Source organism: Bufo bufo, chromosome 1 (genome assembly GCF_905171765.1).
Source record: "Bufo bufo chromosome 1, aBufBuf1.1, whole genome shotgun sequence".
Lineage (NCBI taxonomy): Eukaryota > Metazoa > Chordata > Amphibia > Anura > Bufonidae > Bufo > Bufo bufo.
Window position 1 is genome coordinate 676,693,185 of NC_053389.1, and position 26,443 is coordinate 676,719,627.

Genomic DNA, 26,443 nt, shown 5'->3' on the forward strand with positions numbered 1-26,443 from the left:
AGACTGCCATTATAAAAATTGTTGCGCGACATTGGTGCAACAAAATGTTGCGCTACAAATGTTGCAGTGTAGTTGTGCCCTATCTGTCGCGCGACTTATTGTCGCGCGACAAATGTCGTCGTGTAGACCTAGCCTTATACTGTGTGTAGCGTCCATTGTAAAGAGCCTGACATTGTTTTATGCCAACCATGGTTAGGACAGCATGATGACATATTACCTTTACGAGACAAAATTAAGCCACCCTCACCTATAAAGCGATGATGCAGGGAATATAATTTTATAATGAATTATTAAATGCACTATAGAAATACTGCAGCGTTCTCCACACGATGTGTATAATGGCTGTTACATGCTTTAAATGTCCCACCACATTGTGGAATCTCCCTATTGCATTAGAGTCTGTGAGAGCGGAGGGGCAGGCCAGCTTTATGGTCTAAGGCAGGTCTGCTCTCACTGCGTCTTGCTGTAATCTCTTCTCTTGTGTGGAGCAGTTTCTATTCACATCACGTCCACCCCCACAGCCACTGCTCTCTTCTCTGTCATCTCTCACGTCCTCTCCATCTCTTGTTCTTGGTGTCTCCGCAGATCGTCCGATCCCTTCTTCCATCACTATCCTAGAGCTCCAAGACTGCAAAAATGGCCAGCACCTTCACAAAAGTCTTGTTATCCAGGCACTCAGCTGGACTTCTGGCAATGGCTGGTGCTGGGTCACTAGCCGCTGGGTACCTCATGGGTAGAGAAGTAATCAGTGCCGATTCAGAAAAGAAAAGGAGGCTCTATCCAGCAAGGTAACTGCAAGGGTTGGTTTGGGCGTAGTACCTTGAAAAACATGTATGTATATTGTATAGCTATGTATTATCTATGGTGAACACATATACAAAGGTGTAGAAATGCATGTCGTAAAAAGAACTCATGATGGAATTACAGGTGAATTCAAATTTTAGGAATTGTTTTATATTTCTTTCTTTTACAATGTTTTTTGTTTAGGATCCAACACATCTGAAAGGTGCATTCAGTTTACTTAGCTGTCACAGTGCTAGAGGCCCCACTGAACGCGGGGGGATGGGGGTTTTATTGATACACGCTGGGGGAAGGGATGCCAAGAGCTATTGAATTCATTAACAAAAATCAAATACAAAAATTCGAGCACCTTAAAAACGGAATCCCACCAAAACCATGAGGCACAAGCAATCCCTTTTAGCTCTAGTGTTTTAGCCCTTATAGTAACAGGCACAATGTTTTATTTTATTTTTTCAATTAGTTTTATGTCTGTGTTTGCTGATCAATACATTCCTTTAGCCCGAGATGACATACAATAATGTATCATTGCTGGTAATAGCCCTAGGGAAATGCTTAGTCAATTCTGAGCAGCCGTGCACACGGTCTGGTACCTCTGCAGATAAGAGCTATCCATCTCTTGTGTTCTGCATCTTGCTGCATCTCAGGGACACGGCAAAGGGAATCCATACCCTTTACTCCATAACCAGTAATAAAATGTCTTCTATGTTTTTCCTAAGAGGTACTATTGGCAAATTTTGCCCTTTTTACATTAATGAGCATTTGCACAATTTATATTTTTGTTGGAAATACAGAGAGATATGGTCCTTGTTATTTCTTCCAGGTTTGCAGAATACTGGGTTTTGCACGTATAGCTATACACTTGAAGCGCATGTATACTGCACACATCAGCGATTTCATGTACTGTTTGATCTGCCTCCTATAGGATTGTTAATCGCCATTATTAAACAACCTGCCTTGTTCTTTATACTGTGTTTCTAGATCATTATTCTACATATGCTGACAATAAGCTGCCTGAAATTGTCATTGTGACCGTGGCTGTATTCATACAAAGCTTTAAGCAGGCAAAGCTTAATAACGCTGAGCCAGCAAGCTTCTTATGGAGTTCACCACCTTATCCTATTTTCTGCCACATGGTAAGGTATTGAGGCCCCCTGAGAGAACAAGCATACCATACATTAACTTGTGAGGTAGACTCTATAGTGATGTCTGGTGAGACGGTAATCATAAAATGAAAAGGAGTGCTTTATTACATCCTATAATCAATAATCAGCATCCATTGATATTAATATTTTCCCTATGATGTACTTGCCATAGTGTTCCCCCAGAAACATTCTTGTGTGGATTAGTCAACGGTGCATGTTTCCTGCCATAAGGAGAGGGGGATAAGCTCTGGCGGTATTTATCTCCTGGGGAAAAGCGGATCGGGCATGCTATAATCCAACATACCTGATCCTTCTAACAGTGGGGATGCCCCAATACACATTGAAATTATTGACTGATCCCTCCCACACGAAAACCAACTTTAGTATCTGTCCAGGTGTAACCTGAAGGTTTTGGACCCCAATGCAAAATCTGTAAAAGAACTTTCCACTTAGTTGAGGGGAAGATCAGAACCAATGTCAAGAAATATATTTTTTTATATAAGAGTAGTTGAAGCTCGGAACAAACTCCCAGCAAATGTGGTTGGGAAATCATCAGTAAGTGAAATTAAACATTAATGGGATATACACAAGTCTATACTAAGACAACTAATAATATAAGGGCAGACTAGATGGACCGGGGCGTCTTTTTCTGCCCTCAATCTCTGTTTCTATGTTCCCTTTCATGTATGATACTGGTATCTTATGTGGCAGAGGGGCCTTTAGGTTCACTCAGGCACCAAGGCCCAGGTTCGGGTGCTACCACTTCACCCCCTATAGCTATACCCCCTGGTATCAGTGCATGCTGTATAAAATAGCATAATAACACCTGTGAGAGAGAATTGGAAAATTTTATGAAAAAATGTGTTATTGCTGTGACATACCAAGGGAAGAAAATCCAGAACATTCAGGAACGGTGCATTATTTACAGTCTGATGTAGATAACTGGACATTAGGTTGGACATAGACATAGGCAGGCACGATTAATAGAAAAGGGGCTCCAGCCAACAAGTAAAGTAGGCCGTCTTCTTCTACTTACTGTTTTTAGAATTTCAGCCTACAAAATACTGTCGTATAGTGCTAAGATAATACTGCCATATAACATCCAAATAATACCACTATATGGTGCCCAAATAACCTTTTGGTGACCCCTAATAAACATAGGCCCTGGGCAATTGACCTGTTTGCCACCCCCTAAAATTGGTCATAGACTTCGCATGACTGTTGGCCGAATGACATGTTTCTCCATTAACATGCACGATCAGGTCAGTTATATGTGCATGTTATTTAACCCCTTTCCACTGCATGCATTTTGTATGTTAGTGACCAAGTAGTTTTTTTTCCATTTTTTTATTCTCCCCTTCCAAGAGCTATAACTTTTCTATCGATGTAGCAGTATGAGGGCTTTTTTTTTTTTTGCGGGACAAGTTGTAGTTTTTAATGGCCTTATTCTGGAGTACACATAATTTACTGCCACTGAGTTTTCATGTTATAAATTTTGCGGCATTCATTTTCTAGCATAAATAACTTTATTCTCTGAGTCAGTACAATTGCAGTGATACCAAATACACACATTTATTTTTATTTTTTTTACATTTTACTACTTTCGCATCCAAAGACCCATAACTTTTTCATTTTTCTTTCTATGGAGCTCTGTGAGGACTTAATTTTTGTGGGACAACATGTCGTTTTCATTGGTATCATTTTGGGGTACATAACCCTTTTTAATTGCTTTTTAATTTGCTTTTTTGCTTTTTTTGGCAAATAAGCTAAAAAAAGCAATTCTGGCATTTTTTATTTATTTATTTTTTCATAGGGTTCACTGTACCGAATAAATGACATGATAATTGTGTAGTGCGGGTCATTCCAAATGCGGCAATATCAAATATGTGGAGATTTTATTTTACTAGTTTTTTACATTGAAAAGCTTTTTTTTCAATGGAAAATGGTGTATTTTTAAACTTAGATTTTTTATTTATTTAATGAAAATGTTTTTTTTTAAACTATTTTCTAGTCCCACAAGGGAATTTAATAGGTGATCTTTTGATCAGTTCTATAATACATTGCATTGCTTATGCAATGTATTATTCTGTTAGTGCTACATTGACATCCACCGGATAGGTGCAGCCTGCTAGGAATACACTGTGGGCAGGCTTGGGGGCCTTCATTAGGCCTTAGGCTACCATGCCAAGATATTGGCACACCCAATCTCATTCATGGGGTGCTGATGATCTGAGCCAATACATTCTAATACTGTACGGAGCGCTTGCTCCGTTTAGTATTTAAACAGAGTTTTATGCGAATTGACTTTGGATGTTTCATCTGAAGTCGATTCGCTCATCCCTAATCAGCAATCCAGGTGGACTGTTGAGCTGGATAACGTGTTAGTGCAAATAAAAGGTTAATCACTTGATACTTGATCCCCATCTGCAATGGCTCCTCCACAGTGCGACTTGCAGTTTTTGCTGTGTGATGGGAGGTGTTTTATATTTCCTGCTGATCAATATTAACCACTTTATAGTGCCCATAAGATCTCGGTCTCATTCCCTTCGTGTCCTGGTATTGATTGGTGCAGTGCACTAGGGTTTTTACAATATCACCAACCAAGGAATGAGGTCACTGTGACCATTGTATTAATAAGCAGATTAGGAACAGAGGATTCTGTTTCTGCCCTTTTGTGCTTTCAGAAATGACAGTCGTCCAATATTCTACATGATTTTTTAATAGAAAATGCATCAAGTAAAGAAAGAACATACCTAGCTATCCACAGGTAATGGAGGGGCATACATGTCTCAATAAGGGTCATTACACATGAATTTTGTCTGCTGTTTTCTTTTGCTAGTAAAAAAATGCCAGAATAAAGCCTTAGGGCTCATGCACACGAACGTGTGCGCCCGTGCCCGTGCTGCGGACTGCCTTTTTACGGATGTGGACCCATTCACTTGATTAGGTCCGCGATCCACAAGATTCAGTCCGCTCCTCTGCATTTTTGAAAAGAAGCCAGAAAGACCAAAAAAGCCACGTAATGAAAAAAAACAAACACCTGTCTGTCGTGCGTTTCATATTTCTTACAGACCTATAGCTAACATCTGGAGCTGGCGTTTTTTAGTGCAAAACATAAACCACTGCAAAAATGCCACAAAAAAAGGGCAGAAAAATGACAACAAAAACATGTGTGAAAGCAGCCTGAAAACATTATTACCCAGGGATATCACAATAACGAAAGAAACTACAGCCATCATCGACGCCAATTCAGTGTGCAAAAATCACATTGAAACGACTAACTTTCTTGTGTAATTTGTGAATTATAATGAGGAGTGAAGTCACTAGTGTTGAGCGAATCGAGCTTCGGATCATAAATCTGCAGTCGATTCGTTCTAACACTTCGTTTTAATGCTGAAGTCACACGAGACTTTGGTGAATGAATTCAGTATTTATTTCTGCATCCTTAAAAACGTTTAAAATTCGGAATCTGAAGTCAGGTTTGGTACCGACGCACCACCCGGGACCAAACCAGATTTCGGGTTCCAAATTTTAAATGTTTTTTTAAGGTGTAGAAATGAATACAAATTCATTCACGAAGTCTCACACAACTGGGTGAAATGAATTTTGCCTTCACCGAGGCAATATGTTTTGAAGCTGTACGGAGATTGGTCTCCGTACAGCATTAAAACGAAGGTGGCAACGTCACCTGTCAGGGGCACAAAAACACTTCCTTGACTCATGTTGTCAACAGGAAAGTTGGTAGCAGCACCAACCTTCCTGCAAATGAGAAGACGCAACAGTCCATTGTAATGGGTCAGCTCCCACCTATCAACGAAATAAGCTGATTGTTTCAGGTCCCTAACCAGAAACCCCTAACCAATTGGCTGTTATGATCAGTGGAAACGCAGCCAGGCATACATTTTGCCTGCAGTGAGACCGCGTTCACATCTCTAGCGGGCTGTTCCCGCAGACGGCAGCCTTCTGGATTTGCTAGATCCAGCAGTGCCAGATTCTATAGCTCACAGGCGGATGACTGTAATAAGGTCCGGCAGTGATTTGGCTGCTTTTCGGCATAAATGCCAGGTTTTGCCTGGACAAAAAACTTTGCGGGCAATGTGTCGGATCAGGCAGCCAGATCAGCTTGCTGTAGATGCGATTGCGGCCTGACCAACCATCTAATACATGGATGGGCAGGATCTACCAAAAGCCTCATAGAGAGGGATCTCAAGTGGGTTTCCTGACAGAATAACTATAGGAGGTCACAAATATTATACATAGACAAGGTGGTCAGCAATACAAAAAAAACAATTTTGCAATATATTGTGTGTTAAATTACCAACACAGTATTATAGATAGGGTTATTACTACCATCATATTGTATTCAGTTTTTCTTGTTCTTCTTTTTCAATAGTGCAGAGTACCCAGACCTCCGGAAACACAATAACTGTATGGCAAGTAACCTGACTCCTGCCATCTACGCTAAGCTCTGCAACAAGTCCACTCCTAATGGCTACACCCTGGATGAGTGTATTCAGACTGGTGTAGATAACCCTGGACATCCCTTCATTAAAACTGTGGGCATGGTAGCCGGAGATGAAGAATGCTATGAGGTAAGAGAGTAAGGTGAAGGCAGTGATGTAACGCTGACTGATGTACAATGCCTAGCTTTTTGAGTATGGTATTTGTGCCAGGATATGAATTACTGAAACCTCACAGCTAATACAGTGTAAAAGCAAATGGAGACAAATGATCATGGTATACGGTTGATTTCAAACAAGCCATTTCGATGCTGTATGAAGGCAGTGTCAGGAGTGGATCATAAATAGGGGCGGACTTGGAACTTAAAGTGGCCCTGGAAAAAACTAAAAAGTGGCCCCATGTTGTAGGTGGGTCTAAATTGACAGAAGATGGGGCAACACAAGTAGATAGGGTCAGCATAAGTAGGCAGGGACAACAGAAGTGAGGTCAGCAATACAGTAGTGCAGCACAAAATACCGCCCCAGCAGAACCAAGTACCACAGTGCAGCACAAAATACCGCCCCAGCAGAACCAAGTACCACAGTGCAGGACAATATACTGGCTCAGCAGAACCAAATACCACAGTCCAATCAATTTCCCTGTAGTGTCTATGGCCAGTCCGCCCTGATCATAAAGGAATGGGGCGTATAAATTAAAGACTCTGTTCTTCTCGTTTTGGCATGTGTGAAAGTACCTTAAAGGTAGCCATACACAATAGATAGAAGAAGGTTTACGATTGATCAACCATTGAATGAATGAGCATCTGGTGAACAATCGTTACACCAATGCAGCCATACACACTTTAGTCCATATGGGTCATTATTGGACAAACGATCTTTGTTCTGCTCTTTCTGGGAACACTCTTTTAAAGATCCAATTATGGACAAAGTCTTCTCAGACGATGATCATCTGTCATCAGTCAGCTAAAATGATTGCTTGTTGTTAAATTTCTCCCAACAAACTCATTTTTGGTTGAAGCATCAAATTAAGTCTGATGTGTACGGTATCTTAAAGGGGTATTGGGTCATATCAAATTATCCCATTGTCACATTGCAGAGGTTATAAGTATTCAATCAGTGAGGCTGGGATGCCCAAGAATCATGAGGCCCCATATCCTGAAATGAATGGAGTGGCAGGTTGAGCTTGCGCTGTGCCACTCCTTTCATTCTCTATGTTGCTGCCAGAGATAGGTGAGTACAGCAATTTCTGGCAGTCCCACAGAGATGTATGGAGCATCAGTGCACATTATGGACCTGCCTCTCCATTAATTTCAGGTTATGGTACCTCCATTCTCATTATCAATTGGAGTCCCATCGGTCAGACCCACGCCAATCTATTATTTGTCCCCTGTCTTGTGTATAGGAAATAAGTTGATATAATCACAAGAACCCTTTAAGTAACTGGCTGCCTGAGTCGACAATTTTCTTCTTCTTAGGAAATATCCATAGCAACATGCGATTTTGCTTTTTAAAGCAACGGTAATGTAATATTATTAGCAGTCCTTTCTCTGACGGTGTTGAATCTTAATAGCTTGATATACTGTAGAAGTCTAGTTCATTATCACTGCAGAAGTCATGGAGGCCCTTCTTAGCCGTCATTTACAGCACATTTAATCAATTCAGTGTTGTTAATGAAAAACAAATTGTTAAGCCATCACTTATATACACTGTACATACTGTATAAGAGCTTCGAAGATTCACTAAGGCCTCAAGCACACAACCGTATCCATTTTGCGGTCCACAAACTGCGTATCCGCAAAATACGGATATTGGTCATGTGTATTCCACAGTTTTCTCACATCCATCAGTAGAAATGGCTATTCTGGTCTGTAAAACATACAAGAATAGGTCGTGTTCTATAATTTGTGGAACTGCCACACGGATACGGGCAGAACACAATTAGTGTGCTGTTTACATTTTCTGCGGACCCATAGAAATCAATAGGTCTGCATACGATCTGCAAAAAATGTATATCGGACACAGAATAAAATTGCTGTTTATGATGCCTAAGGGGCCATTCACGCGACTGTATGTATTTTGCAATTCGCAAAATACGGATGACACCGTGTGACATCCGTGTTGTATCTAGTTATTTATTTATTTTCTGCTGACCCATTGTCTTCAGTGGGTCCGTGGTCTGCATTTTGCTGACAAGTATAGGACATGTTCTATCTTTTGCGGAACAAACATACAGATGTACACAGAAGATATCAATGTGCTTTCCGTATCCGTATGTCAATTCTGCAAAAGATAGAGCTTGTTTGATTCTAGGGGCAATGAGTCAGCAAAAAATAAAAAAATAAAAATACCGACATTATTAGTATTTTGCGCATAAAGCAAAATACATACGGTCTTGTGATTGAGCCCTTACAAAGAGGTTTAATAAGAAATGAGACTTTCATGTCATATTTGACTGCTTCTACAATAGTCCTGTTCTAGGTTAAAGGGAATCTGTAACCTCCAGCAAGTCCTAATAAGTACAGTAATACATGTATAGACACCTGCCGCTGACTGCAGATCAGTCATTTGTATGTCGATACGCACCCCTATTCCCCTACTGTGCGCCCACAAACCAACCATAGAGTGCATTGAGAGGACTCTTGTGCGTACACGCAGAAAGGAGAGGACTTTAGCAGAAGTTCATTCCACAGCTGTTTGTGGGCACATAGCCGGGGAATGGGGGTGAGGATCTACAGTGGATATAAAAAGTCTACACACCCCTGGTAAAATATCAGGTTTCTGTGATGTAAAAAAAGTAAAAATAAATAATTTCAGAACTTTTTCCACCTTTAGGCCTCCTGCACACGGCCGGTTTTTTTTCCCGTTTACTGACCGTTTTTTGCGTTCCGTATACGGTCCGTATACGGGACCATTCATTTCAATGGTTCCGCAAAAAAAACGGAATGTACTCCGTATGCATTTTATTTCCGTATTTCCGTTTTTCCGTTCCGATTTAACATAGAACATGTCCTATTATTGCCCGCAAATCACAGTCCGTGGCTCCATTCAATTCAATGGGTCCGCAAAAAAAACGGAACACATACGGAAATGCATCCGTATGTCTTCCGTTTCCGTTCCGTTTTTTGCTGAACCATCTATTGAAAATGTTATGCCCAGCCCAATTTTATCTATGTAATTACTGTATACTGTATATGCCAGACGGAAAAACGGAACGGAAAAACGGAACAGAAACGGAAACACAACGGAAACAAAAAACGGAACAACGGATCCGTGAAAAACGGATCGCAAAACACTGAAAAGGCCATACGGTCGTGTGCAATAGGCCTTAATGTGACCTATAAACTGTACAACTCAATTGAAAAACAAACTGAAATCTTTTAGGTAGAGGGAAGAAAAAATATAAAAATAAAATTATATGGTTGCATAAGTGTGCACACCCTTAAACTAATACTTTGTTGAAGCACCTTTTGATTTTGTTACAGCACTCAGTCTTTTGGGGTATGAGTCTATCAGCATGGCACATTTTGACTTGGCAAGATTTGCCCACTCTTCTTTGCAAAAACACTCCAAATCTGTCAGATTGCGAGGGCATTTCCTATGCACAGCCCTCTTCAGATCACCCCACAGATTTTCAATCGGATTCAATCCCCCATTGAATACTTTTCTTTGTTACATTTTGGTCGCCCCTATTCATTGTATTGTCTGGGATTGTATGGTGCCATGAGAAACTGAGATCTGACTTGGTCCCTGATTCAGATTATATGTTATTCAATGTCTATCTTTAAAAGTCTAACCTGCCTCTCTTTAGCACCTGCTTCCAATATCTGTATACCATAAGGCTAGTTTCACATTTGCGGCACAGCATTCTCTGCCGGAACAGCCTGCCGGAGTTATACAGATCCAGCATTGCCAGATGATAACAAAACTCCCGCCGGCCCTGTTACCTGGGGTCCAGCGGAATTCGGCTGGAAAGAAAACTGCTGCACGCAACGTTTTTCGTCCGGCTGATTCCTGGCACTCAATGCCAGAACAGCCTGCCGAAAGCCTGTGCCACAAATGTGAAACAAGCCTAACAGACCTAACATTAAGTCCATCTTATGTCTTATGCCCTGGAACAACTCACAAGTGCAGCAGTTTTGCTTCTGCTTGTACCAGTGCTTCATCCTCCATCATCTCACTTTCAATGTCTTTGAGATGACATTTCAGAACTGTCTGCTACTATATACTCTAGTAGTAGCTGAATGATTTCATGTCCGCCTTCTTTCTCACACCTCACAGTGATTGGTGATGTGTCACCAATGTCTGGTAATACGCATTACATAAAATATCCTACTGCTCATAATAAACAGGCTGCAAAGTATATATACTAAGCAAACATCATAGGAATGCTGTATACTTGACATATCTTGATGTAGCATACCATTTATTATGCAGATATGTTGACCTACGGTATATATTCAGATATGCTCTAAGATAGCAACCCAGCATCTGCAAGACTGTTCTAAAAGTTGTGCTCTTGATGTTTCAGGTGTTTGCAGATATTTTTGATCCTGTTATAAAGGAGCGACACAACGGGTATGATCCAAGAACCATGAAACACCCCACAGATTTAGATGCCAGCAAGGTATTATTAGCTAAATCCTTCTTAAATATTACCACAGTGGATTCATTCATCATACAGTAAGTGGATCTAGAAAATGCAGATTTGTGGATTTTCCAGTTAAAAGTAAAGATTAATAATTCTGCAGCTTTCAAGATCTGTGCTTGTTTTTGTTGAATGGAAACATTTATGAACAACCATGTTTCCATTCACTGATAATAAGCAGAAATCTTAAGCTGAAATACGCCTATATTAGGCGCATTTCAGGCTCACATTGCGACTTCTCCCCGCTTACACCAGGTCTAAAAAAAATGGCGTGGCGTGGGCGGGGAAGGGGACAGGCCAGCTGGCCCATCTCATTTACCAATTTCTAAGCCTGGCGGAGGATCCGCCTAAGTTATGAAGAGGCCGGCACCTCTACATAACTCTGGCGGATTCACCACCAGCTATGGGGGCTTATTAAGACTGGAATCTAAAACGTCGGTCTTAATAAATGTGCCGCATAGTATATCATAATGTTGTATGACTGTAATCACACATGACTAAGCTTTATTCACTCCATGTCATCAAATCGCTTTGGAAAGCATTATATTGGTGAACTTTTAACAATACCCTTATGGTACTTTTACACTAGTGTTTTTCTTTTCCGGCGCTGAGTTCCGTCCTAGGGGCTCAAATCTGGAAAATAACTGATCAGTTTTATCCTAATGCATTCTGAATGGAGAGTAATCCGTTCAGGATGCATCAGGATGTCTTCAGTTCAGTCTTTTTGACTGATCAGGCTTTTCAGAAAAACGTAGCATGTTGTATTTTTACCTCCGGCCAAAAATCCTGAACACTTTGACTGAACGCCGGATCCGGTCTTTTTCCCATTGACTTGCATTAATGCCGGATCCGGCACTGTGTGTTCAGTCAAACCAGATCCGGCTTTTGCATGTTAAACCCGAAAAATGTGAAAAAAAGGTTAAAGTCCATAAATGGCGGATCTGTTTTTTCCAATGCATTTTTTCATTGTGATCAAAATCCTGATTAGGATTCAAATGTAATCCGTTTTCACACGTTTTTCCGGATCCGGCGGGCAGTTCCGGTGTCTGAATTGAACGCCGGATTAAAACAACGCTAATGTGAAAGTAGCCTAAGACTGTTTTTTCATTCTTGGCAGGTTAAAGCTGGTCACTTTGATGAACGTTATGTACTGTCATCTCGGGTTCGCACTGGAAGAAGTATCAGAGGTCTCAGCCTGCCTCCAGCATGTACCCGAGCAGAGAGGAGGGAAGTTGAGCGAGTGGCAGCTGATGCCCTCAGTGGTCTTACTGGAGACCTGACTGGACGCTACTACAGACTGAGTGACATGACAGAAAAAGAACAGCAACAGTTAATAGATGTAAGATGGCACATTTCTGATGATTTTTTATGGAGAGCCTCTTTTTTTTTACAGAGAACCAAATTACATTTGAGCTGCCTATACGCTGTGCATCTTCCATTTGTTAACGCTCTACACAATACTTTTTTGCTAGTCTACACTACGAGTACAAGTACACATAGGGTACTCAGATATTTTTACTAGTAAAAATGAAAATAAAAAAAAACAAATTACAATATACAGTGGTTCATAAAGTTGACCTAAAACCAATAATAAATTCCTAAAAGTTAAAGTCCTAAAAATAAGATAACCAAATAAAAATATTTTAATTGGTAATTTATTTTTTAAGGAAAATGATTCAATATCACATGTCTATGAGTGGCAAAAGTATGTGAACCTTTGCTTTCAGTATCATGTGACCCCTTGTGTAGCAATAACTGCAACTAAATGTTTCTAGGAATGATTAGTTCTGCACATTGTCTTGAAGGAGTTTTATCCCATTCCTCCATATAAAACAACTTTACTTATGTTATATCGGTGCGTTTCCTCCCATGAACTGTGCATTTCAGGTCCTTCCACAACATTTTGATTGGATTAGGGTCAGGACTTTGACTTGGCCATTCCAAAACGTTATTCTTATTTAACCATTCTTTAGTAGAATGATTTGTGTGCTTAGTGTTGTTGTCTTGCTGCAAGACCACATTCTCTTGATTTTCATCTCATGGTCAGATGTCCTAATATTTTCCTGTAGAATTTTCTGATATAATTCAGAATGCATCGTTCCATCAATGATGGCAAGCTATCCTGGCGCAGATGCAGCAAAACAGACCTAAACAATGATCCTACCATTAACGTGGTTCAAAAGGAATTAGATACAGCACACTTCTCAGTTAAACTAAAAGCTTCTATTTTGTCCTCACTGGTCTATGAAAACTTGTTCCAGTAGACTTCAGGCTTGTGCAGGTATTCTTTAGCAAATTGCAGATGTACAGCAGTGATTTTCTCCTGGCATTCCTGTCATGCACACCATTGCTGTTCAGTGGATTCATGGACATTAACATTAGCTAATGTGAGAAACGCCTTTAGTTGCTTAGAGTTTACAATGGGTTTTCTTGTGACCTCACAAACTATTACACGCCTTGCTTTTGGCGTCGTCCAATCCTGGTGAGGTAATAATGTTCTTGAATTTCTTCCATTTCTATACAATCTGTCTGACTGTGCATTGGTGGAGTCCAAACTCTTTAGAGATGGTTTTGTAACCTTTCCCAGTCTAATGAGCATCAACAACTCTTTTTCTGAGGGCCTCACAAGTCTCCTTTGTTTGTACCATGATACAGTTCCAAAAACAATGAAGACCAGATAAATATAGATCCCTCTTCTTTAAATAAAACAGGTCACCTACTCATACCTAATTGTCTTCCAATTGATTGAAAACATCTGACACTAATTTCACCTTCAAATTATCTGCTAATCCTAAAGGTTCACATACTTTTGTCACTCAAGGATATGTGATATTGGATCATATACCTCAATAAATAAATGACCAAGTATAATATTTTTGACTTTTGATTTGGTTATCTTTATCTACTTTTAGGGTATGTGTGAAAATCTGATGTAGTTTTAGGTCAAATTTATGCGGGAATATAGAAAATTCTGAAGGGTTCACAAACTTTCAAGTACCACTTTATATAGAGATAAATAGAATAAAAGCAGCCATTGTTTACATCGATGACTATATGTCTATACAACACCTACAAATCCAGGTAATAGTTCTGGCAGATCTGCAGTTCTTTGAGGCAGAAGAAGAAATTTATACCAGCAAAGGAGATGTGTAGATTTCAGGTGTAATGTGGGTCAGTTTTTTAATGCACATATGGGGAAGTGACCCACCAGCTGCGCCCACCCTTGCCCTTTTTGTTTAAGTGCCAAGTGTGGCAGAAAATGTATAATGTCACAACTTTTGGTTTTGGCACAAAACAGCCCTTGCACCAATATTTGCAACGTTTCTATGGCAGAAAACACGAACCTAATCGATACATTACCAAAGTTGTTGACCTACTGTAATAGTAGTGTTTTAAAAATAATTACATTTTTTGCACAGGAAAGTAAACTACATAAGGACATGATGTACCTCTTCTTTCTACAGACAAATTAATTAAATCACTTCATGTTTGTTAATATAGAAAATTACATTTTTTTCTGGACCTCATGGGAAGCTTTTATTATACAATATTAGTTTCTTTGTAATATGCTGAAATACACCTTCTATCGACACAATGCAGCTTTCTTGCTTCATGACAAAATTACCAGTTTTTACAGAGTAAAAACGAACCAATTTTTATTTTCTAGGATCACTTCCTCTTTGACAAGCCTGTATCACCACTACTAACGGCTTCAGGGATGGCACGTGACTGGCCTGATGCCCGTGGAATCTGGTGAGATGCTGCTGTATGCACCATTACTGTATGTTAGGAGAACCTTGTATATTTGTTACAGATCCTCTTTAGTTTTCCATATGTCTTAGAGAATTTCTCTCCAGTTGTATGATAAAGATGTATATTGCATCCTTATTGTTGCAGTAAGCTGCAGCCTTCTGTACACCCCAGCCACGCACAGTAAATATGTTCTGCAGAAGGAGAACAGCTATGATTAGAAAGCCAACTGATCCAAACTTGGCGAGATTCAGATGACAAATGTAAAACTCGTCTATGTTCAAAAAAAGGATGATGTTTTGTTTTTTTATCGCACATGGATGGGGTCCATATGCTGTACATTTTTTTAAGCGATCCATTCGCTGGAATGGGTGAATCTTGCACAAAAATCAGACCAAAATAGTGGACACAGAATTGGTCAATTGACTATAATGCGTCACTGTTCTACACTCAGATAGTATAGGGGCATGAGTATCCCTCTTCTGAACCCTTAGGCACTATTTGTTAGTATAAGAGGCAGTAAGTCGGCTCAGAGTCCATAACACAGGAGTATGGAGCTGCAGTGTGTTGCCACGCATATCCGCATTTGGCATCCAATGGAACATGCCACATTGAAATCTGCATATGTTGGTACAGTAGAGTTTCACAACAGTCTTTATCTGCCCTATTAGGGCTCCATACAAATGAAGGTTATCAGTGTTGGACTGGGCTGTCTGGGGCCCACCATAGGAATACATCCAAATATTACTTGCTTACACAGCAGCAGACTGCATCAAGATGCTACAAAATGATTGCTTATGGGGTCTCTGCAGCAAATTTGAGAAGGCAGGTTCATTGGAAAGGAGGATACTGGCTGTCCTGCCTCTGTACCTAGAAGTCATCTCAGCCACACGAACCTTTCTATAATAATAAACTGGGTAGTTTTTTAGAATATTCTACCAATTTTTTTAATATGAACTTAGGCTGGTGGAGGTGCTGTACGCTGCCTCTCTATATGTAATGCAGTAAGTCCACTGTGTTATATGTAACGCTTGTGCAGGGGGTGGAAGACAAGGGGCACACCTTGCTCACGGACCCACCGAGGGATTCACCTGTACCTCTGTGGGCCAGTCCGAGCCTGAAGGTTTTACAGAGCTGTAACAGGGCCCTGCGTGACCTAGTATTGTAGGTGCAACATCTGCACCTCCTGCAGTTCTACCAAACCAGGCTTAGGCTACTTTCTCACCTCCAGTTTGAATTCTGGCAGGCTGTTCCAGCAGAGAACCATGGTATAATGTGGTCCAGCTGAGATCCGTACGCATTATGGCAGACAGGCAGAAAATCGGCTGCATGCTGCGGTTTGTGTCCGGCCAATTCTCCGCTTGTCAGTCAGAACAGCCATGCTAGAGTTTCACCGGAGGTCTACTATAGGGTTATCGATATACATTATACACAAATAGTAAATGCATTTTTAATTAACAAGACAATTTCTAACCATATCTACAGGCACAATAACGAGAAGACCTTCCTTATTTGGATAAATGAAGAAGATCATACCAGGGTCATCTCTATGGAGAAAGGCGGTAACATGAAAAGTGTCTTTGAACGTTTCTGCAAGGGTCTTAAAGAGGTAAAGGAAAATGTTAAAGAGCACCCATTAGAAGAATCAACCCATTTAAACCAGGCATCCGGCCTTTTATGGTTGATCCTGGGGATTAAATTGATACCTGAAAAAAAGACTTTTTTCTTAATGTAAATGAGGGCTTCAGTGCACTGAGGTTGTTGCCATTACTGGAAAGCCGAGGAGCTGAGGTGCACCAAAGGGCTTGGTATTGGTACTGGTATTGTTTTAATTGGCAGGATTAATCCCCATCAGGTGGTATATCTGGTTCAGTAGGCCTAATTCTGCTCCTTGAAAGGCATTTCCAGTTTTATTTTGTATGGTCTGTCCTCAGAATAGGCCTTAGGCCAATATCTGACTGTCTGTGGTCCAACACCCCACACCCCTAACAATGAGTTGTTCTGCACTAGTTCTGGCGCTGAAAGTTGATGCTGGAACTACATAGCTCTGTCCATTGTGTTGTTAAAAGAGTTGATTACTGCAGCTGTACTCCCATTTAAACGGACAGAACTATGAAGTTCCACCGCCGACTTCCAGGTATTGGACTCCTAGTATAAACGTACTGGAAACCCATTTAATAAAGAAACATTTGAGAAAACAGATTGCTCATCATTAAATCGATAATTTTACACATTCGTGTGGTTTCACATATTGTGTTTTTTAGAAAAAGCTGTGAATTTTTTGTTGTTCCATGCATTTTTTGCGGTGGGATTGGAATATTAGGGCCAGATGTTAGCAGAAAGCCAGTACTGAAATATAAACCTCTCTACAAAACTTGCCTTTTTGTTTGTTGCAATTTCTTTACTTTTGGTGGATTTTTTGGGGCAACACAAAAAAAGCAGACAAAAAACTGTGTGATGGAAGCCTGAGGGGGGTGTCATACACAGCTTTTTGTGGCAGTTTTTGATGCAATTATTTGACCCAGAGGTGGATCCAGCAGGAAGCAGAAGTATAAGTCCTTCTTTTATATTTCTCATTCCTTTCCAACCCACTTCTAATTTTGGCTCAAAATACTGCATAAAAACACCTCAACATTACCCTAAGGCTGGTTTCACACGGGCGTTTCGGGAAAATGTGCGGGTGCGTTGCGGGAACACCCGTGATTTTTCAGCGTGAGTGCAAAACATTGTAATGCGTTTTGCACGCGCGTGAGAAATATCGCGCATGTTTGGTACCCAAACCCGAACTTCTTCACAGAAGTTCGGGCTTGGGATCAATGTTCTGTAGATTGTATTATTTTCCCTTATAACATGGTTATAAGGGAAAATAATAGCATTCTGAATATAGAATGCAAAGTAAAATAGGGCTGGAGGGGTTAAAAAAAATAAAATAAAAAATTTAACTCACCTTAGTCCACTTGATCGCGGCCCGGCATCTCCTTCTGTCTCCTTTGTTGAATAGGACCTGTGGTGAGCATTCATTCCAGGACCTTTGATGACGTCACTCCGGTCATCACATGATCCATCACCATGGTAAAAGATCATCTGACGTACCATGTGATGACCGGAGTGACATCATCAAAGGTCATGGAATGAATGCTCACCACAGGTCCTATTCAACAAAGGAGACAGAAGGAGATGCTGGGCCGCGATCAAGTGGACTAAGGTGAGTTAAATTATTATTTATTTATTTTTTAACCCCTCCAGCGCTGTTTTACTATGCATTCTGTATTCAGAATGCTATTATTTTCCCTTATAACCATGTTATAAGGGAAAATAATAATGATCGGGTCTCCATCCCGATTGTCTCCTAGCAACCGTGCGTGAAAATCACACCGCACTTGCTTGCAGATGCTTGCGATTTTCACGCAACCCCATTCACTTCTATGGGGCCTGCGTTGCGTGAAAAACGCAGAATATAGAGCATGCTGCGATTTTCACGCAACACATAAGTGATGCGTGAAAATCACCGCTCATCTGAACAGCCCCATAGAAATGAATGGGTCGGTATTCAGTGCGGGTGCAATGCGTTCAACTCGCCCGTGTGAAAGGGGCCTTAGGGTATGTTATCGTGGAGTTTTTTGTGTGCTAAAAAAAATGATGTGGAATCTGCTTCAGAATTCCTTGTATTTTTTTTTTATTGTGGTTTTTATACCAGTGTAGTTTTTCACGCGTTTTCTGATGGGTTTTTTGATCTTTCTCATTTCAATGGGAAGTTGCAATGTAGAAACGCACAAGAATGAACATGTGACTTCTTTTTTCCACTCCACGATTTTTAAAACCATGAGCTGAAAAAAACTGACCTGTGTTAATTAACAAAATTAACTGAGATGAATTGCAATGTTTTTGGCACAGTTTTTGGGTGCAGAATGCACATACCCTAAGATTTCCTTTACACACAAATTTATTCAGTTTTTTTTTTACCGCCAACCACTTGATATTTGTGCCATACAGTGTGTGTTTTTAGTTAGCACGTTTGAATGACATTTATTTTTTAAGGGCTTTTATTCCCTATAGAGGTGAGAGATGAAAAAAGCCCTAAAAATACCATTGCTTCAACATGCAGCGTTTAAAAAAAAAAAGCAAGTCACAAAAAACCTATATGTGCCCCCACTCTAAAGAAGACAAATACATTTATATCTGTTACATGGTTCATACTATATATTTGTATTTAATAACCTTTGCTTTTTCCCTACTCTCTTCACTTGACACTCTTTAACTGGCCACTAGACGCCAATAATCTGTGTGTCAATGATGGAGTTTATCTGGTGTTTATGCATCTATTGACATCTTGATGTTATTAATTTGGTACGGTCGATAGGGATATTACTTGGGTGAATACATTTCATGATGTGCTTTTGTGTATTTACATTAGACATCCAAACACATGTGCCACAACTTATTCCTGGGTGGTGATATGTTCTAAAATGTTCTAAATGATCCCTCTGCAGGTTGAGAAATTAATTCAGGAGAAAGGCTGGGAATTCATGTGGAACGAAAGGTTGGGATATATCCTCACCTGTCCATCTAACCTGGGCACTGGCCTGCGTGCTGGTGTACACATCAATCTACCTCTACTGAGCAAGGTAAGTTGGTTTCACATTTCTTGCAGTGTGTAAGAGAATTTTCTGATGACTGTCAGATCACAGGGAGTCTGGCAGTTGGGAACCCATTAATCCTCGGTTGTTTTACATAGTCTGATGCCCAGACAATTATTAGGAAAGAGCGTAAGTTTCTTGATACTGAGCGGATAGTTGAGCTAAGGTGATATCTGCATTTACATGCAACAATCATCAAATCTACAGAGGATTAATGATCGCTACTGTGATCGTTCGTCCCCATACAGATCCATTGTTTGACGGCAGCAGATCCCTGTTTACACAGGACAATGTGCTGCCCAGAAACAATGATTTTGCATGCCATATTGAATATGTGCTCACCTAACTAATGTTTGCTCTTTCGTTGGGTGATCGGCAGTAACTTTACTTGGGGCCATTATCAGAAGGGAGCATTCATACAAATTCTCATCCCCGATAATTGCCCTGATCCCCGGCCTGTATAAAAGAGCCTTTATAAACATTGCTCCTTATTTGATGAGGAATGAAAGTTAACAAAGCCTATGAGTACCACATGTTAATAAATATTTAATGTGTGTATTGTACATTTTCTGTATTTGTACATTTTTAGGATTCACGCTTCTCTAAGATCTTAGAAAATCTCCGTCTACAAAAAAGAGGAACAGGAGGAGTGGACACAGCAGCTGTTGGTAGCACATTCGACATCTCAAACCTGGACCGTTTAGGAAAATCTGAGGTATAATATTTTGTGGCAGGGCAAACGATTATTTAGCTGTTTACATAGCAGAATAACCCCAAATAAGAATACATTTACACTGACATGAAATCCTTTAAGAAAGCATTCTACTACCCGCATAACTAAGAACATGACTGCTACAGAATGGGTTGAATGAGATTTACCACAAAATGCCTGACACGTAAGGCCTGACAGCACTTTAATCGTTCATATATTTACAGTGTCACCTTCAGGTCAGATTAAGCTTTGTTCAGAAAGCTGATTTGGAAGCCAAAAGTATCTCCCCAACCTTCTTACTGTTTGAAGCCATTAACTAATCCCTGTGTTATCCTTGCAGGTGGAACTGGTGCAACTGGTCATTGATGGAGTGAACTATCTTATTGACTGTGAGAAGAGACTAGAAAAAGGTCAAGACATTCGTATTCCTGCACCTGTGGCTCAGTTCAAGCATTAATCCAAAGTTCTCTTGTACACTAAGCAATGTGGCCTACAGTATCTGAATGCACCAATAATAATAATAATAATAATAATAATAATGCATTGTGCATTGATACATTGTATTCCCAGTGTGCTGCTGCAGCCAGGGGTGGGATTCAAATTTTTAACAACAGGTTCCCTACTCAACGGCAGACACGCGGTGTCTTGACATATATTTACATATACATACACCATATATATGAAACACACATAAATACACCATATACATGGTACACATACATAAATACACCATATATACACTACACACACATACCACCCAACTATTAAAAAGCCTAAGGAGCTAAACTATGGAATGGAAGTGCTCATCTCCAGCTGCCGCTGTAATTTTAACACCCGGATATGGAGGACCTGAGGGAACTGGCTGAATCCTATGCCTGGCTGCAGCGGAACATGCAGGCTACATGTACAGCGGCTCTATCATGTTGTAAATGTTGATGCTTATGAAGAGCATATTGTCACCAGCTAAATAAAGCTCACTGCTGTCCTATCAAACCTGGGATTCTTATTGGCTTCACATATATAATGCATGATATCCCCTAATACGGTATACGCTGTACCAGGCAAGTAACTCATGCAATGAAATGTACATACACTCACCTAAAGAATTATTAGGAACACCATACTAATACGGTGTTGGACCCCCTTTTGCCTTCAGAACTGCCTTAATTCTATGTGGCATTGATTCAACAAGGTGCTGATAGCATTCTTTAGAAATGCTGGCCCATATTGATAGGATAGCATCTTGCAGTTGATGGAGATTTTAGGGATGCACATCCAGGGCACAAAGCTCCCGTTCCACCACATCCCAAAGATGCTCTATTGGGTTGAGATCTGGTGACTGTGGGGGCCATTTTAGTACAGTGAACTCATTGTCGTGTTCAAGAAACCAATTTGAAATGATTTGAGCTTTGTGACATGGTGCATTATCCTTCTGGAAGTAGCCATCTGAGGATGGATACATGTTCTCATTCTGTTTACACCAAATTCAGACTCTACCATTTGAATGTCTCAACAGAAATCGAGACTCATCAGACCAGGCAACATTTTTCCAGTCTTCAACAGTCTAATTTTGGTGAGCTCGTGCAAATTGTAGCCTCTTTTTCCTATTTGTAGTGGAGATGAGTGGTACCCGATGGGGTCTTCTGCTGTTGTAGCCCATCCGCCTCAAGGTTGTGCATGTTGTGGCTTCACAAATGCTTTGCTGCATACCTCGGTTGTAACGAGTGGTTATTTCAGTCAACGTTGCTCTTCTATCAGCTTGAATCAGTCGGCCCATTCTCCTCTGACCTCTAGCATCCACAAGGCATTTTTGCCCATAGGACTGCCGCATATACTGGATGTTTCTCCCTTTTCACACCATTCTTTGTAAACCCTAGAAATGGTTGTGCGTGAAAATCCCAGTAACTGAGCAGATTGTGAAATACTCAGACCGGCCCGTCTGGCACCAACAACCATGCCACGCTCAAAATTGCTTAAATCACCTTTCTTTCCCATTCTGACATTCAGTTTGGAGTTCAGGAGATTGTCTTGACCAGGAGCACCCCCCTAAATGCATTGAAGCAACTGCCATGTGATTGGTTGACTAGATAATTGCATTAATGAGAAATAGAACAGGTGTTCCTAATAATTCTTTAGGTGAGTGTATATGTTAAGTTCATTCTCACAAGCCATCTCCTTTATCATTACATTTATCATATGGATAAGAGCATATGGCGGCACCTGCTGAGAACCTGCATGGAACTCCTGCACAAAAAGAATAGTTTCCAATAGCAGTTGTAAAATAATGAGTATGTACACTTCAGCCTCAGTTGTGGTTCACATCGGCACTAATATCTTAAGACAGGACATCATATACTTAATGAATGTGTCATTGTGGGATAAAGACTCCTCTGACCCAGAAAGAACGAGCAAGCTGTGCTAGAGTGGGATTACCGGTAATAAGGGACGCATATGTTTCCTAAAGAATCAACAGGGCATCTATACGTTGTCTGAGCTTGGAGAAAGTGATAATGACTGAAATGGTTGGTATGAGAACGTGAGCTGAATTAAGGTTATAATGGAGCATGGTATTCAGACAGTTACATTAAAATCCATACTGTGTCTATAGCTATTTTGGTCATGGGTATGAGATTCAATAGTATGATGTCTGAAGGTGCATTCTATATCAATTTACTGTATATAGACAGAGGAGGAGAGATATGTAAAGTGGTAACACCCACACATCTTTAATTCCCTTTTAGAAATTATTTTTCAATAATATAACATTTTTAAATGTTATTAATTTGTATAACGGACATGTACCTCAATAAATTGCATTACTTATCATGCTCTGCTTTCCAGGGACGGACAGGGAATGTAAAGTGGCCCTGGAAAAAAGGCTAAATGTGGCCCCATGTTGTAGACAGGTCCAAACTGACAGAAGAAAGGCAACATAAGTAGGCAGGACAAATAGATATAGGTGGGGGCAGAAATAGTGTAGTGCAGCACAAAATACCGTCCCAGCAGAACCAAATAGCAGAGTGCAGCACAAAGTACTGCCACCCTCGCCACAGTATTCAACTGTATGACCATCCTGAGGTTGGTGACACAGTTGAATTCATAAGGCCACCTGAGGCTAGTGGCCAGGTCCATAAGTACCCGATGCTCCTAGCATTAATTAATGCTGAGACCATCAGATTGTTATGTATCTGGCCGGCGGCAATGAGAAGGGCTCTGGCGGCTCCCTGGGCAATCGGACCACTGGGAAATTTTCCTGTGAGGTCTATGGCCAGTCCATAACACAGGAACCAACAGATTGTATGTTAACTCCAACTAAATCACCGCACTGCAAATCAGTGCTACACTGCATCCAAGAGGAGTTGTTCCTACAGTCTACAGTGTCTATTATAAAAACTAAAAGGAGTTGTCAGAGTAAATTTTTTTTTTTTTAAAGGGAAGATATTACCATAATAAAAAAAACTAACCATCCTGATCCCCTTTATTCCAGTGCTGCTGCTCCTATCCTCCCAGCCACTGCAGCTATGATGTCATGGTTTGGCTGCAATCACGGGTTCGTATATAACATGTGAATTCTGTAGCCAATCACTGTCCTCATTATATACAGCACGCGACCACTAAGGCCAAGTAATCGGCTGCAGCGGTTATGTGCAGTGTATGGGCTAGTCACTACTGCTGTCAGGAAAGCAAAGCGTAGTGAGGAGGATCAGTGGCACTGGAATGGAGGAGGTTTATAAGGGCTCATGCGGACACATTTTTTTTCCAGTGTGCCATCTGTAAAACAGATAACAAACTGACCCATAAATTTCAATGAGGCCATGCACATATCTGTTTATTTTTTACGGACCTGTTGGCTTTTCCGTTTAAAATAGTGCATGGTGTAAAAACTTGAATGCTTATGTGTAGACATGTATTCAGCAAGGAATGCTGGGGTATTTACGGTAATCTTTGAAGATTTGAGACTATACTAAAGGCTGTAACTGCATGTGGTAAGCAAAAAATAGTATTTGCAAAGTTAATTTTTATATAGATCATATGCAATTTATAAAATGGTGTTGGGGTGTGCCGACTCTCCCCTGATAAATGATGTCAGGGGAAGGGAAGAACTGGGCATGTCTGATCCCTTTACTCTCAAAGGAGATAAGTTGCCACCAGAGGTGTTAGACTTATCAGGCGGAATTTATTAAAGGGGTTGTGTTACTTCAGTTAGTGGCATTTTTCATGTAGAGAGAGTTAATACAAGGCAGTTACTAATGTATTGTTATTGTCCATATTGCTTCCTTTGCTGGCTGGATTGATTTTTCCATCACATTATACACTGCTCGTTTCCATGGTTACAATCACCCTGGAATCCAGGAGCGGTGGCCGTGCTTGCACACTATAGGAAAAAGCTTCAGCCTTTCTGGTGGTTGGGGGTGCCTATAGGCCGGCACTTTTTCCTAAAGTGTGCAAGCACGACCACCACTGCTGGATTGCAGGGTGGTCATAACCATGGAAATGAGCAGTGTATAATGTGATGGAAAAATGAATTAAGCCAGCAAAGGAGGCAATATGGGCAATCACAACACATTAGTAACTGCCTTGTATTAAATTTCTCTACATGATAAATGCCATTTGCTGGATTGAGACAACACTTGAACGCACTTATGTCTCATTCACACGTCAGTGTTTTGGTCAGTGATTTCCATCAGTGATTGTGAGCCAAAACCAAGATTGGAGCCTCCACAGACATAAGGTATATGGGAGAGATCTGCTCCTGCTCTGTGTTTAGAGCCCCACCTGGTTTTGGCTCACAATCACTGATGGAAATCACTGACCAAAACACTCATGTGTGAATAAGGCATTATTGTGGTGTTTTTTTAACTGGTAAAAATAACACCAGAACCAAATTCAAGTATAAGGGGCCCTTACTGGCCTTTTGCTCACACAACCAATCACAGTGCACCTAAATACCTATTTCTTCTTTATTTTGTACAGCCCCTTTGGTCTCTGGTACTTTTTAAAAAGCTTGAGTTTAAGTTGGTTCACCTAGCAAGCAATTAAAACAGGTCCATATCAGTATTTACAAGATGATTGCAGTGTCTCATTGACAGAGGCAGCCATGGTACCTTTAACTGGTGCTAGCCAATGTGCCTGTGTAACAGTGCCAACCGCAGAGCTCCTGTAAGGGTGCACTTATACGTTGTGGATTTTGTTGCAGAAATTGCTGCTTCTATATTTTCAAGTGAAATACAAACCCTGTTCTGCCCCCTGCTAGGTCTGAGACCTGCATCTCATGTGATTTTAATGAACTGATTTATTTGAGATCCAAGAACCATTAATAATTCTTACAATTGCATCACCAGTAGAACTTTATTAAAAATCCATGTGGGATGTATAAACAATGTTTTACAAAAACATTTCCTAAAGTGCCAACCCAGTTTAGTGTAGCAATAAAACCAGCACCATGATGTAAAGAGCAGGATGCCAGGCGGTGAGGGGCCACACATTGTTCTCTCCTATAAACAGAGAAAATGTAAGACGTCATTTATAGACATATTGTCCTAGCATTAATTAATGCTGAGAGTATCACATCACTATTTACCCAATTGGCAACCGTGAGGAGGGCTTGGGTGGGCCTCTGTGCATCGGCCCACCAGGAAATTTTCCTGTAGGTTCTATGGCCAGATCCCTCCCTGGCTTGAACTACCTCACTGTTCTCTCATGCACCATCTTGTTCCCCTCCATGTACATCTAATATGCATCAGAAATAGGGGAGGGGATTTTTATGATATGTGGACACCTATGAAGGGGAACTTAAAGGGATTTGTCTCATCTCACCGTTACTAAGGTGAGATGAGACTAAGCCCTGACCACCAGATGGCTAGGAAACAGCTGAGCGGGCAAGCGCTGTGCTGTTTTTCTGTAGCTTGCAAAGGAGCATCCAATGCTGTTTCCATAGCTCCCATGCACTGCAATGGGAGTCATTGAAACATTAGAATGCCAGGCTGCTCCCGTATTCTGGCCACCTTGTTGGGGCTTAGTCCCATCTCGCCAGGGGTGCACCTAGTCTTTCTGTTGCCTGAGGCGAAAACTGAAATTGCGCCCCCCCAATGCCAGTTTTTTAACCTAACCCTTTGCCACAATGAAAGCGCTCATTGCCCATGGCCCTTCCGCTGCCCTCCCTCTTGCCCCTACTTGGTGCTGCCTGAGGCGATCGCCTCACCTGGCCTCATTGGTGGTGCACCCCTGCATCTCGCCTTAGAAATGGCAAGATGAAACAAGACCTTTAAGGAAGATTATACACAATTGTGGTCATT

The 26,443-nt window shown here is 40.8% G+C and overlaps 1 protein-coding gene across 1 annotated transcript in view; it reads left to right on the forward strand.

Annotated features, from left to right (window-relative positions):
* Nucleotides 1-20,842, forward strand: part of CKMT1A (creatine kinase, mitochondrial 1A) — a 38,194-nt gene extending 17,352 nt beyond the window's left edge. The window contains exons 2-10 of the mRNA XM_040414100.1: nt 586-788; nt 6,337-6,535; nt 10,932-11,027; nt 12,166-12,387; nt 14,716-14,801; nt 16,284-16,407; nt 19,289-19,423; nt 20,025-20,150; nt 20,488-20,842. Coding sequence (XP_040270034.1) covers nt 637-788; nt 6,337-6,535; nt 10,932-11,027; nt 12,166-12,387; nt 14,716-14,801; nt 16,284-16,407; nt 19,289-19,423; nt 20,025-20,150; nt 20,488-20,604 — 1,257 coding nt within the window. The 5' untranslated portion in view covers nt 586-636 and the 3' untranslated portion in view covers nt 20,605-20,842. The remainder of the gene's footprint in view (nt 1-585; nt 789-6,336; nt 6,536-10,931; nt 11,028-12,165; nt 12,388-14,715; nt 14,802-16,283; nt 16,408-19,288; nt 19,424-20,024; nt 20,151-20,487) is intronic.
* The last annotated feature ends 5,601 nt before the right edge of the window (nt 20,843-26,443 follow it).